Here is a 14,512-nt window from a genome sequence, read left to right as displayed (position 1 = left end):
TCATTAGGCAATGAGTTCATTTTGTGTTGTTTTTATCTGTCTTGTTTTGTGTTTTTGTCCCTTATGTTTTGCCCCATAGCCCGGCAGTTGCTGGGGTATTTCGCCACCCACCGTTTGCTGGGGGGGGGGGCGTTAAACGCCCCCAGCCGATAACTCGAGAACCAATAGGCGCAGCGAAACGCACGAGGCGGCAAACGAAAGAGCGCGACGAGACGCTTCAGATGAGTACTTTAAAGTTGAATTTTGAGGTCACAGGTCGGGTCAAGGTCAGGTCAAACACCTGAAATCGGGCTTTCAGTAGCATGGACTTCAGGACTTCGCAATGGGCGCCTCTCGTCATAAACTCTGTCCAAACGGTGCACAATCCATCATATAAGGCCTACAAGTGTCAGCTCCATGTAGGGGTCAGTCAAGCATAGGTCAGGGTCAAGGTCAGGTCAACCGGGTAGGCACATGCCACATATCCCCGAAAATCAATACTGATATTCGCAGCCTGTGACACATGTTTTATAGGTAATTTGGGGCGTAGAACACGATGGTGACATTCATTTTACCATATCCCAGTCAGCAATTTCGCTGCGATCCCAAGCGGGATACCCCAGGTTGTCCCCAGGTGATTGCTCGGGAAACCCCAGTCTTTCGCTTGGGAAGTGAGACAAATTGTACGGGCTCTCCCAATCGTTTCCAGAACGATCCCCTAGCGTTCCCCAACCGATCGGGTAGAACATCCCAAGCGATCCCCAATCCTCCAATGACGCTTCAGCACAGCGAAAGGCACGATCCCGACCGGGATATCCCAGGACTTCCCCGAGCGAACGGTTGGACTTTCCCACGCTATCCCCATAGCTTGGCGTGCGTTACAGCGCAGCAAAAGGCACGATCCCGACCGGGATGTCCCAGGATTTTCCCAAGCGAACGGTCGGATGCCTCCCCCTGGTTTTATAAAAGCACCGAATATTTTCTTAGTTACACGAAAATAACCTTTCCAACCGCAGTACCCCATCCTGGATGCGGATATCCGACCGACTCTCCAGATCACAGGTGAAAAACAAAGTTCGAACGACTCGTATATTTCTTTGCTCATCGTCATCTGCTTACAGTACACTTCACGAACAAGCCGTGCAACACACTAAACCAACCTTTATGTACTTACAGTGCACACCAGGTGACTTGGGTCGCTCAAAAGTCGAAAAATGCAACTTCCGCCTCGTCAGCAGCCTCGCTGCCTATGTATAAGCCCTCTTGAGGCCCAGTAGGCATGTCAAGCGCACCTTCCATCGCCCGCTTCGTAGGGGCTCGTTTGGGGCTGCTCCTCGGGTCTCTGGCACTGGAGAGGCACGTAGAGACTCAGCAGTTCACACCTCCGCTTTTGTTGTTCTCTATGCAAAGCATATATAGCGGCTCTGTAAAAGAAAACATGTCAAATACAATGCACAGGCCTTGTTCCTGACCACGTGATAACAGGCAGTTGACTAAAAATAAAAATTATCGACAACAAGTAAACATGGAACAAGCAATTACCGTTCACTTAACTTCTCTAAACAATAGACACCACTTTGCTATCACATTCCCATCCAGAACTATGCTATAACAACCACTCCAGAGTCCGGTAACTTCCAAGACACCACATTAATGGCGGCCATACCACAGCACGCAACAACGCAGCTTGTACTGTGATTGACCCATGACTTTTCATAGCTCACCTTTGCTCTTCTAAGGCAGGCACTTCTTCAAGCAATATTCCTTCCCGAAAAAGGAGAGAATAGAAGAAATCACAGGTAATGACGCGACACCGACTGTCACACCGCGCGCTGCGCGCACTGCACTGACCCCCGCGCTGGCACAAACAGGAAGGACGCCCGTTGTCGGCCCCGTAGTGCTGTGAAGTGCGTTAACAATATTTTGTGGAAATATCCAAATTCAAATGAAAAATAAATAAATAACTCGAGATCAAAAAGTATTTCCTATATTCACTTTGAACAATCTTCAAAATATAACTTATTTGTGTAGAAATATGACATCATCACAATTCGTCCATAATCATCTCTATCGCCAAATTATTCAGCAATGGGGAACTCTGGGGAAACCCCGGAATATCCCCCAGCCCCCACTACGCCTGAAAAGCTAAATGGGGGAAGCCTCGGGATAACTTCAGCATTCCCCAATCGGGTAGGGGAAACCGCCGAAATTCCCAATCCTTCCCCAATATTCCCCAATCGATCCCCAAGCGAATTGCTGACTGGGATGTGTACGTGTTTGGCTCAAAAAGTTCAATTTAAGAAATGCATGCATCATGGTCGTGAAGTAGTCACGAAAAATTGCCAAGATTCAGTTCAAGATTATGGAAAATGCGGAACGATAATCAATAATCGAAGATAGCCATTTGATTGATCATGGTATTGGCAGTCTAATGGCGTTTACGGCATGTCTGTATGTCTGTTCTGTGATTTAATATGATTTTTTGAACATATGCCGTTTTTGGTCGAAAACTCAGAAATCATGACGTTACTAAAACCTCGATATCTCAAAAATTTTCCGACTGATTTTTTTTTTAAACTTTGTCACAATAAACTTCAATCAATTCCCTACAGGTACCCAAAATTTGGCGCGCCTGCGGCCCGCCGTTTTTATGCTATGGCCCGGCGAAAAAAGTGGGGGCGTTTAACGCCCCCCCCCCCCCAGCAACTCGCGGGATAGGCAAGGGTGGAGCTTTTCCAGCGAAGGTGGTGCTGGTGGGGCAAAAAGCTGTCAAACCTGCAATGCTCGGTTGTTAAGTTAGATTATGTGCAACACTGAATCAATTCTTTTAATTACAGAACTAACATTTTGAATTACACAGACATTTCAAAGCTCCTCAATGCGAACAACATAGTGGTTTGCTAAGCAACGAAGTTCTACAAATAAGCAAAAGTTGGAGGGGCAGAACGTTTTTTTTTTTTTTTTTGACAGCTTCATAACATGTTACGAAGGCACTAAAACTACTTCAGTACAGGGTGTAACGAAATTATCCGGACATCTATTTTTTCGCCATATCTGTTTGCACAATTTCCTAATCCTTTCTGATGTTAGAAGTGGGAATATTGGATGAATACGTGCCTCTGCTATCGGTTTTCAACTCAGCAGTGACCTGACCTTGTCATGTGACTGTTGCTCTGAGTAGGAGTCAATTCACAGACGGGTTCACATGGTAGTTTTCGTCCAAGGCAGTTGCGAGAAAGGGATACAATCTCTCCTTTCGTGGTAAAATCGCATGGCGGCATCCACGGCGTCATGAGCCAGAAGCTGGTCTGCCAGCAGCTGGACATCAGCAGCAGCCAATTGCACATCTGCCTGAGGTGCAATAATCTGGGACTTCGGTGGCAGACTCAGCCCAGTCGCGACCACAAAAGCCGCCCTTTGTCAAGTGGTGAGGAGAGTCATCAAGATAGCGGCAAGGAAACGGCACCAATCAATCCGCAAATTGACTCGAATTCCTACCAAGTCAGATAATAAGAGATCCCATATCATGGTTTACCGCTACCCGCCCTTTAACTTGGTTCTAGTGCCCTTCAAACTGAAAAAGACAACAAAACTGACGGGAAAGCAACCAGTTCGCCACCTTTCGCCTCACGCCAGATCGCGTCCACTGGTTGAAGAAAGATAAGGGTGAGGTGGTCTGGTTGGATGGGTAGCCGTTCGAGCTGTATTATCCTTTGAACCGTCAAATCGGCCATGTATAGGCGGCCAGCCGCTCGAACTTGCTGGCCTTCGCCGCCGTCAAACATCCGGACAACATCCAGAACTGGAGCATGTTCAGCTGCCTAGCGATCCTCCAATAGAACATAGTGTCACAAAATACCGCCATCAACGTCAAGTATTACCGGAGAAACATACTGGCCAATGAATAGTCGGAGGCGCTCAACCAGACGGTATAGGAGGCCCTCCTATACCGTCTGGTTGAGCGCCTGAGGGCTCGGTTTCTGAACGCGCACTGATGCCTGATTCAAGCCACGCTGTCTTCATGCGGGACGGCGCGCTACTTAAAAGTCCCTAAAAGAACGGGAAGTGATGCCGATAGAACCTTCAATCATTCTGGGCTAACGCTTATGACTTGGAAAAAGTCGCGATCCCAATTCAATCGAAAACCTGTGGGCTCTTGTTCAGTATGTATATGTATTGACACCAAAAGCCTTCCACATATGGCGTGGCGATTACGGTTTAGGTGACTTAACCCTATTAGTGGCAGGGGGGGTTGTTTTTATCCACCCCTCAGGTTTTTCGGTAATATCTCCGAAACCGCTGAAGCTACGATGCTGAAATTTTCTGACTTTTCCTAAAACTAAATTGGGCACATTCCCTGAAAATTTCAAGATCATAACTTTACCAGGGGCGGCTCCAGAGCACTGGGAATTGGGGGTCCTATTCGTGAAGCGAGTCATTTGGGCGAAGATCACGATGCTGCACCAGTTTTACGAACAGTGAATGAAAGGTATCATGTGATAACATATACAAAGTTATTGTGCATCCTCTTTTGACACGTTTTTGCTATAATAGGCGGATCCAGGCGTCCAAAAAGGGGGGTTATTTTTTACCTCCCAATATAGGTGCCCTGACACCGCCTATGCATGACCAATACAATTTTAGTCGTTCTCTCATAAGAAAATTGTAACATAACAAGACCATTGCCACCCTTTTTAGAAACAGTACCAACAAAAACCTTATTTACTATACTTTTTGTGTACCCCCAATCTCAATGATCTGTATCCGCCTATGATTTTTGAAAATGCATATTTTTAGGATCCATGTGAATTCCTGGTTCATTCTCTATCGATCGGCAAAAGTTGCGTTAAGATTGGTTCAGAAACCTGGCCGTGATAAACAGTCTTAAATGTATCTGCAATTTGCCCGTTTTTACCCCCCTCTACCCCCCTATTGACATTTTTTAATTTTTTTTAGAAATGTAGATCTCGTTGAGCCAAGTCCAATGCCGTTTGAATTTTGAAAATCGGCCGGTTAGATCTCGAGATATCAAGGGGGGGGTCGTAAACAGCCCCCCCCCCCTGCCACTAATATGGGGTAGCCAGGAGCCTGCCACTAATAGGGTTAAGAGACGCCCGCCACAAGCACCGCCCAACCGCTGCCACAGGTTTAGACGGCGTTGGTCCGCATCAAAGCCAGTGTGCTGGAGAATACATTGGCTGAAATGCTCCAAAACATTCGCCACTGTGTTTTTATGAAAGGTGGCTACATGCTCAGTCAAAATAAAAGTACCAGAATGTTTTGCTTTTTAATTACAGCGGGAAGAAAGATGTCCGGATAATTTCGTTACACCCTCTGTAATGTTCAAGTGGTTGCTAAATTCGAAATCAGCTCCAAAAACTAGCCTAGAAACATGTTAAACTCGAAAAAGTGAACCGAGGTCATCAAAGGTCATTGAGCTGACCTGACCTTCATGTGACACCCACCCTAATGCATGGGACCAGCATCATATCACATATTTCAACGCTTGAAACCACGTAAAGACTGCAAACGCGCGGCTAATGCGAGCCGACATACGCCGAATCGCGATTCGGGCCAAACATGGCCTCGAGAAATAGGTCACAGGTCAAAGGTCATTTGGGTCAGGGTCATGAAATTTTCAGGGCAGGAGTAAAATTGATAAAATCGGGAGTATTGAAAGTTTCGTCGCGATCGGACGGTTTTTACGCGAGTTACTCACGAAAAACCGATGGGGCCCGCTCAACGCCTCCCCTATACGGGCGAGGGAAAAGCGCAACCAAAAAGACAAATATGCACATGCGATAACCTATACTGCGAAAAAAGGTGCAACATTTTTTAACGTCGCCGACAAATTGTAATTACCCCAAGCTCAGGCAGATGTATGGTAGAAAATACCCCAACTGAAATACACTACGGCGGATATAAAATACCCTACGGCGGAGCTCGGTTGCAATTTGTAAATACGCGGCGAGTGTAGCAGCGACTACACGTGACCCGTGCTCCTCCCCTCTCACTACGGTGTCGTCACATCCTGAACATCGAGAGAAATGACCACGTGATGACACATTACGTGCACGCACGCCGAGCGCACGCAAAACACGCAGTTCACTGAGTCAATTTGCCGTCATTACGTCTCCTACTACCGTCGTTGCCTGCGGTAATGACCTGCTAGCTCAGTGCGCAGGTCCCGCCAGCTGATACTGGGTCTGAAGTGCATCTTTAGCTAGAAGGCAAAAAGGCAATTGGCTGTCGGCACGACGGCAGGCGGCAGCTGCACAATGCACAGTGCACACTGCACAACGTGCAGGCTGGCCACTGATCAGTGATTGCCTTGCCACGATTTGTCTAAAATGCTGTTGTCAAGCGCAAAATTTGGGTGGGTGTAATGCTTTTAAGTTTTGCAATAACTTCTGTTGTTTTAATGCTGTTATAGGGCGGAAGGGCAGCCTGCAGAACTTTCCCTGCATCAAGGCCTCACATTGATTTGGAAAGCCAACTTTGATCCTGGACTGTGCTGTTATATTTTTACATTGCGGATTACATGGAACATTGCGCCTCATTCTTATGTTTTAGATAGTAGGTACCCGATGGACTCATTCACAATTCAAACAGGATCAGGAACTAGGAAGCCAGTGCATGCCTAAATTTTGAGAGGGAATTAATTTGAACGGTATCATTGCGTTGATGTCAGAGGTTACTTCTTCAAGGAAATAACGACTGATTTTTCGTGACTAGCACATGCATATTGTATATCGCATTCGTTAGGTATTTCGTAAAATTCATGGCTATTTGCCAAGCCGATTTAGCTGGTCATGACTACTAGACCAGCAGAATCAAACTTTAATGGGAGCATACGAAAGTCAGGTAAGTAAAACACATTTGTTATTGCTGATATTGTCTTGTTCTCCGATATGCTGTGCCGCACAACTACCGAGTATTGCGGCGCAGCATAGGTGTACAGCTGGTGTGAATTGCGCCTTCACCGGATGTCTGACAGTGTAATCAGCGACAAATGCCCGTGTGTGGGGAACTGCCAGCACGGGTCCAGGCGATGCGTTTTCGGTGGATGAATTCGTGGCAGATGGTTCGGCCACAGACATGCTCACCGAGGGAACTGTGCCGGTAGTTTAGTGCGCATATCTTGTGAGGAAATCAAACCATTATCTCGGATTTCTTTTGGGGGAGGGGTGTCATGACTCATAACCCTCGCGGGCCCGGGGGGGCGTTTTTCGCCCCCCCTGGCGAATATTTGCGATAACTCCCGAACGCTTAGGGATAGGAAGGCGAAACTTTCAGTACCTTTTCTCCCATCAATTTGACATCTTCTGAAGTAAAAAATTTGGACCTAGCCCCCTTGATGACGTCACAAGGTCCATTTTTCTAGACCCCTGCACGGCAAACTTCGGCGTCACAGACGCAAAATTCAAATAGCTGCTAAAAATAGAGTTTAAGAGATAAAGACAAATTACGAGCACGGCTGTGTAGCGTTTGACCTAGAGAAAAATAGAAAAATAGTTTTGGTGACCTGAGGTCAGAGGTCAGGTCAAAGACCCCGAAATGTGGTTTTAGTTTTTCGCAAATAACTTCGACAAAAATGGTCCTAGAGCTACGGCAGTGGTACCATCGCATTCGCCTTGTCAAGCCGCGTCGAATGATATATATTTTGTTCGGAAAAGGTCAAGTTTCATGTTGACCTCATGTGACCTCGAATGACCTCTGGTTGACCTTGACACATGAAAGGTCGTTTATGATGGATTTGTACCCGCTGATCACGAATCTGGCATCTATTTTCCTCTAAGCCTTCATTTAGAGCTTCCGGATGGCAAAATTGTCTTATTTATTATTACTAACTTGAATCAGTGAAATAGCCTCTAGCAGGGATACTTTTCTGTGACCTTGACCTTTGAGCAGCCTTGTATCGTAAGATGAACCACAAATAGGGAACTGATAAGCCTCAAAACATTTCAAAACATCTTGGAAGTTAGCACGCAAGATGTGCGAAAAAGTGCCAAGTTTGAGGTCAATTTTGAGCGTGACCTTGACCTTGACCTTTGATTTGGAGCACATTTTCAGAATCCTCAGATTCTCTTATTTCGTTTGACACCCAATTTTGCCGGTTTGATGCAGTCTGCCGTCCTCTAGAAGGCTTACTTTGAGATCACTACACATGTGCCGGTTTTGGCCTTTGACCTTGACCTCTGACCTTGAAAATTGACCTGAGGTCAAAAATTTTAGGTGCATTAGAATCGTCTCGTATGGACCTTTCGTTTGGTATCACTTTTGTTTCCGTAGCTCCCTTATTTACGGAGTTAGACAGGGGGGCGAAAAACGCCCCCCCCCCCCCCGGGCTGCGGTGGTTGGGATTACCCCCCGGGCCCGGCCGGGATAACGTCGGGATGCCTAGGGATCTGCTCCTGTATGACTGTCATGAATCTAGCTTATAAATGTCGATAAAATATAACTCCCTGGTCGGCCTGATCACACATGCTCAATAGACCATCCTTCCCTGTTTACATACCTATATCCAGGGCTTGCCCCTCTCAGCCGTACCCTGACTACCCGTCACCAGGGCGCGTCCAGTTCCCTACTCAACTGTGTCCGGGGTGCGTCACGTCCGATCAAGGGTGCGCCCTGTCCCGTGCCCCGGGCTCGTCTGTCCCCAGCTCACCCATCTCCAGCTCTCGTCCCTTGGATAAGTTCCCCGTTCACCCATCTCCAGCGCTCGTCCCTTAGATAAGTTCGATGCTCACCCGTGTCCAGCGCTCATCCCTTGGATAAGTTCAATGCTCACCTGAGTCCAGCGCGCGCCCCTGTGTAGTGTATTGTAAAAGTTCAATGCTCACCTGAGTCCAGCGCTCGTCCCTTGTAGCCGGGCTGGTCGATGGCGTGTATTGGCGTGTATTGGCGTGTTTTGTAGTGTATTGTGTAAGTCCCCTATACTCACCTGAGTCCAGCGCTCGTCCCTTGTAGCCGGGCTGGTCGATGGCGTGTATTGGCGTGTATTGTATGTGTATTGTGTAAGTCCCCTATACTCACCTGGAGTCCAGCGCTCGTCCCTTGAAGCCGGGCTGGTCGATGGCGTGTATTGGCGTGTATTGGCGTGTATTGTAGTGTATTGTGTAAGTCCCCTATACTCACCTGAGTCCAGCGCTCGTCCCTTGTAGCCGGGCTGGTCGATGGCGCCGTTGGCCGTGTACGGCGCCCACGGCGAGTACGGGTCGTAGTGGCCGTACCGGTTGTACACCGGTGACGAATGGCCGACCACTCCGAGCGCAAAGAACAGACCCACGACCAGACAGAGCACCAGTAGCGTCAGCACGATCTTTCCGGCGATCAGCAGCCCCGTGATCACGGTCTGTGCCACGGCGCTGCCCGATATGGCAATGAACCGAGAGTCAATGAGGTTCTCCAGATTGACACGAGGTAAGTACCCGGTGAGGTCACGGCCAGCCAGAAGGCGGACGGACTCGGTGAGAGCATGACCAACGGCATGGATGTGTGGTGGCACTGATCGACTTTGTGCGGTGACATTCTTGCTATGCAGATCGACAGTCAAGTTCGACGTTTTCGCAGATTCAGCGGAGTGATTGAGTTGATCCGCTTGAGACGTTTTCCAAGCCAAGCTGGAGGTATTTGTTACTACAGCGTCAGTCTCTACGGATGCCGTTTTTCTTCCGTAGGACGCAGATTGCTCAGAGGCGCTGGGCAGACGCTCCAGGCGATGCAGCAAGTCCGACTGCTGATTGCTGACCTCAGGAGGCCGCAGGGTACCTTTTGCCGTCTCTGCCGGTAGCACTAACGCGTCTGTCACTGTCACCGTCGCCGTCGCCGTCGCCGTCAGGACAGTAGCGAGCAGCAGTGCGGAGGACACCATGGCGCGGCCGGCCCGAGTCACCACTGAACCGCGTCTGATGGAGGGCCGATGGCGCGGGCCGCTCGTCAGCAGCCGCGCGGGAACGGGGCCGTGCGGGGCGGAGAAGAGTGAAACGGGCCGCCACCGGCGACGGACGCCGCTGATCGACCGTAGTCGGTCGGTAAACACGAACTGGACGTGATCGGTGGCACGGGCAACGAGCAGAACATTCTCGGAATGAGCCATTTAACTATGCGCCCTATAACACGCTCAGATTTACTACCGAGCGTCGGCTTTCTATTCTACTGTGTTTCATGTTCATAAAAGCAAGACGTCTTTCAATAACTAAATGTTTTGGAATATTTTACCGGCAAACAAAAAATGCTTGAAATTTTCTATCGTCGGATGGAATGTGGAGGATTAGAGCCTACGTGAAGCACCCGATCATCCAGAGCTTTGAACTATAGAGCTGAAGCGGTATATCACATCGGTACCCGACGGGCATTGTTCTATCTCAGCACATTGCAATCAATAAGTAATCATGACTAACTAATAAGAGCCGTTTTCATGACGGTCATCTGGTACACATCTGGTGCACATTTGGTGCAGATTAGGTGCAAATTTGGTCAAATTAGGTTCAGTGTGTCTCTAAGTATCTATCAGCTAGGGCTGCACTAATTGCTTATATGCCTGCTTTGTCATATTATCAGAAAGTATCATCGATTAAAACACTAAAATAAATGCATGAAATACAGATATTTGCTGTAAAAGAGATTAGGCGCAGATTTGGTCAAATTAGGTGCACTCGCCAGTCGCCGGATAGTCCGTCGTGAAAACGGCTATTGCTGACGAGCTCAACATAGCGTAAAAGACTGCTCTTTATTTAATGTCCTTAGAAAACCCTAGGCTGCAGTGCAATGTCCTTGTCCCTACTATTTATTACCTAGCATCAGTGGGATTGGGATTGTTAAGCATTAAAATGATGCTAAAGACAAGATAAAAACCGGTAGTTATTTCATATGGCACATGCAATTTTCGCGTAATCTGGCTTAAATCTGCTCCTTCAAAATCAGATTCGTCAAGGCCATTTACAAAGCGGTGTTTGGTTCATTAATTAAGATGCAAATTCACGGATGCACGGATATCATTTCTCGTTGGTCGATGCAGTCGTCAGTCCGAAGGTCCGTCATGAACCAAACCCGAGCTAACTAGCTATGTTCGAAGTGCGGAATACATGTGCCAGCCGGCGGAGTTGTGCTATAACACCGCCAGATGTGAGGGAGGCCCATGGGACGGCAGCTAACGGGTGCACTCAGACAGAGCCGTGATCTAACACGGCGGCGCCACCTGTCGTATTATGGAGTGGAACTGGACGCCGGGCTATATCGCTGGACGCTGGGAACTGGGTGACAAACGGCGGACACGCGTGGGTAACAAATATCGGGAATATGATGGATGGTTTAATTAGGAAGGTGGTTGGTATAAGTAACCATATAGCGATATGGACGTAAGCGGAAAAACAACACACATTCTTAGCGTGAACTCAGTGGAGAGGTCAGATATGCGTTCTTGGTTCGACTGTGTCATGTGCTTCGAACCGAGCGTCACTTTTTTGCTATGCATAGCCACGGAAGAGATATTGAGAGTGCTGTTTTTAAAGCGAGCCTCGGGCCTCCTCAGGGCCACAGGAAACCTTATCAGTGTGACATGCGCGTTATACAGCATGCAGTGATAAGTAGGTATAAAAAATGTTACGGCTGTTGGGCAGAAAGCTTACTTTGCTTATGTCGTATACCTGTAACCTGAAAAAGGTACCGTTCATGTATCTGATATATGCGTCAAAATAATGTCCCGTTTGTTTTCATATATCTGCAATGTGCAATGTGAATGCATATTCTGAATTGCTGTTAACACTGTTTTGAGAGACACGCTTAAACATATAATCAAGTAAAGTAACCGTACTCTCATAGTTAATATCCAAAATCGTAAGAAAAAGGCCTGATAATTCCGAGGAGCTTTCGGCTTACGCATTCTTCAACTCGCTCTGTTTCAACTTCAGAGCGAGTTGAAGAAGGCGTAAGCCGAAAGCTCCTCGGAATTATCAGGCCTTTTTCTTACGATTTTGGATATTAACTATGAGAGTATATGGTTACTTTTCTTGATTATATGTTGAATGCATTTCCCTTCGTCCGGTATCTACTTTAACCCGCGCCCTGCTGGGGGTCCTGGATTTCCACGGGGGGGTGTTTGAACACCCCCCCTTCTAACTCGGCTCCTGGGCCACGTAGCGATACGCGGAAGGCGGCGTTCGAAAGAGCGTAAAAAATAATGACGAAATCACTTCGGTCAATTTTTTGGTCAGGTCAAAGGTCAGGTCACCAGAGGTCATTGAAGACAAAATTTCGCCGATTTCCAGGTCGAATGTCGAAAATTTCCAAGAAGCCAACGCATAACTCGGGAACCAATAGAGCTACAGCGCCGCGGAAAAGTGCATTCGATAGCCCTATTAACGTCCTTTCTGAATAATTCTCTCAGATTTGACCTAACGTCAACGGTTTTGCCTGCAGGGGGCAAAAACTGCAAAAATAGCCGATTTTTTCGGAAACAGTTTTTCTGCAATAACTTTTGACCCAAGCCTTGTACGAGCTTACTTTTACCGGCATTGTGTTCCTCTCATCAAGACGCATCGAATGAACTATAACTTGACCTTGAAAGGGCAACTTGAAAATTTGACCTCAGGTCAAGGTCATGACCTGACCGGAAAGGGTCATGTTGCATATCAGTCGATCCATATCGTCGAGCTGAACACATAAGACATTTTCATCGCTCTAGCCTGCCTCTATCAAAAGTTATTTGCGAAAAACTGTTAGATACCATTCGTGACCTAAGATGACCTCAGGGCATAAACAAGGGTCACGGACACCATTTTCATGTTCAGTGTGTCTAAACCACTTGTACTTCGGTGTTTGGGAGTGTTTATAATGTCTTTCGTCCAAAAGAGACGCATTTCATTTTTCTCCCATTGACTTATAATGGGGAGGCTGCAAAATTGACCTGACCTTAGGTCATCGATATCAAAATTATGAGATATACATTTTGTACATGCTATTGCTCTTAGCAATCGCTGAAAGTTTCAAAGCGATCGGTCACTCGGTGTAGCTATGACAGACATTGAAACTTTTTATGAGGTGAGGTCACTTCAAGTGACCTGGTGACCTGACCTTGAATGACCTTGGTCTGAAATTTTCACAACATGTGTAGAATTGATGTATGATAAGGTGTACCAAAAACGGCGGCGCGGAGCGCCGCCGTTTTTGAAATATTCGCGAAAAACCACAAGGGGGGTGTTCAAACACCCCCCCCCCCCCAGCAGGGCGCGGGTTAATGATCAAATTATACGCATTTCGCAATCGCATGCCTCCCAACACGCGGATCAGTCCACCCGATGCCCGATAGACTTTCCAGTAAAAACTGGTCCGCTGTGGACGATCGCGATGGCCGGTAGTTGGCCGACAGCTCAGTGTTCGCCACAGGCCGCAAAATCCTAATCCAGTCCAGCCCAGGCCCATGGGCTCACAGCCCGGCCCAGTCCGAAGCCGTTCATGCTAAACGTGTCAAAGCCCAGCCCGGCCGAGTCCGTAAAAAAAAATGGATTAAAAATTATTGAAACCACACAGGTAGTATGTCATCCAGCAGGCACCGGGAAGTCCTTATTGCGGGTAACGCTTCAACGACAGATGCTTTTATCTGTGATACTGAAAGAGAATTGGGCTACATGAGAAATCATTGAAAATAAAAGTACTACCACTTCGATTTTTGTCCACAATCTCATCGCAGATTTATACAAAATGGAACGGTATTCCTGATGCCGTTCTTTTAGGTACTTTACAGTCACAGGGGTGAAAAAAAGCTCCGACTCGCCGACGCACGCAGGTGACAGCTTATGACATTTGATGAGACAGCTGGCGGCTTGTCAAATTGATAGTTGACAACGAAAAGCTATAAACAGTCATCACGTCCGCAATCCCTCACAATTCACATTCATTCCAAAGCATAATACATATCCTAATGTGAAGTCACGTTAAAATCATACCACGCAAAAATATAGCAGACGCGTCCACCAGCTTCCGACATCCCTGCTGGCCAATGAAAAAGGCCGGCCGTGTCGTGAGTATACCGGTGGGTTCGATGGGTCAGCTCAGGCCCATGTCGTCCCCTATCTCCGCGTGTGTCCACTAACACGAATGACGTCACGCATGTGGGCGGAGCTATGGGCGGAGCCTAACGCACGCGGCAGTCCAAGCCGCCATATTTGAATTTATATTTTAATAGAATCTTGCCAATATTTTGGGTGAAGTCAATTTATATGGATAGCTTCGTGACAGTTTAGCTATACTAATATTAATATAATATGGACGTGCGCATATTCAGCTTGGAATTGCTATTAAAGTTCCGCACCGCGTAGATTCGAACTCGGGACCTTTGGAATACTGCGCGGGCACGCTAACCACTACACTACCGCGACCGCGCGGCGGCCGGCGGCAGGGAGGCTGCGGAGACATGGGGGGACATTTTACGCTTTTGTGAAAAAAGCAAAAGATTTAGCGAAAAACACGTAATAGATAACTTGCAGAAAATTGTCTGCTCTTTCAGATAAGATACTTAGGTTTGATATATCTT

General features: G+C 47.5%; 1 protein-coding gene across 1 annotated transcript in view; it reads right to left on the bottom strand.

Annotated features, from left to right (window-relative positions):
- The window catches only part of LOC122380225, a 16,061-nt gene extending 6,178 nt beyond the window's left edge, over nt 1-9,883 (bottom strand). The window contains exon 1 of the mRNA XM_043363211.1: nt 9,118-9,883. Coding sequence (XP_043219146.1) covers nt 9,118-9,853 — 736 coding nt within the window. The 5' untranslated portion in view covers nt 9,854-9,883. The remainder of the gene's footprint in view (nt 1-9,117) is intronic.
- Nucleotides 9,884-14,512: the final 4,629 nt, after the last annotated feature.

This window comes from Amphibalanus amphitrite, unplaced genomic scaffold (genome assembly GCF_019059575.1).
Source record: "Amphibalanus amphitrite isolate SeventyFive unplaced genomic scaffold, NRLGWU_Aamphi_draft 000093F_arrow, whole genome shotgun sequence".
NCBI lineage: Eukaryota > Metazoa > Arthropoda > Thecostraca > Balanomorpha > Balanidae > Amphibalanus > Amphibalanus amphitrite.
This window is presented reverse-complemented; position numbering and strand designations above follow the sequence as displayed.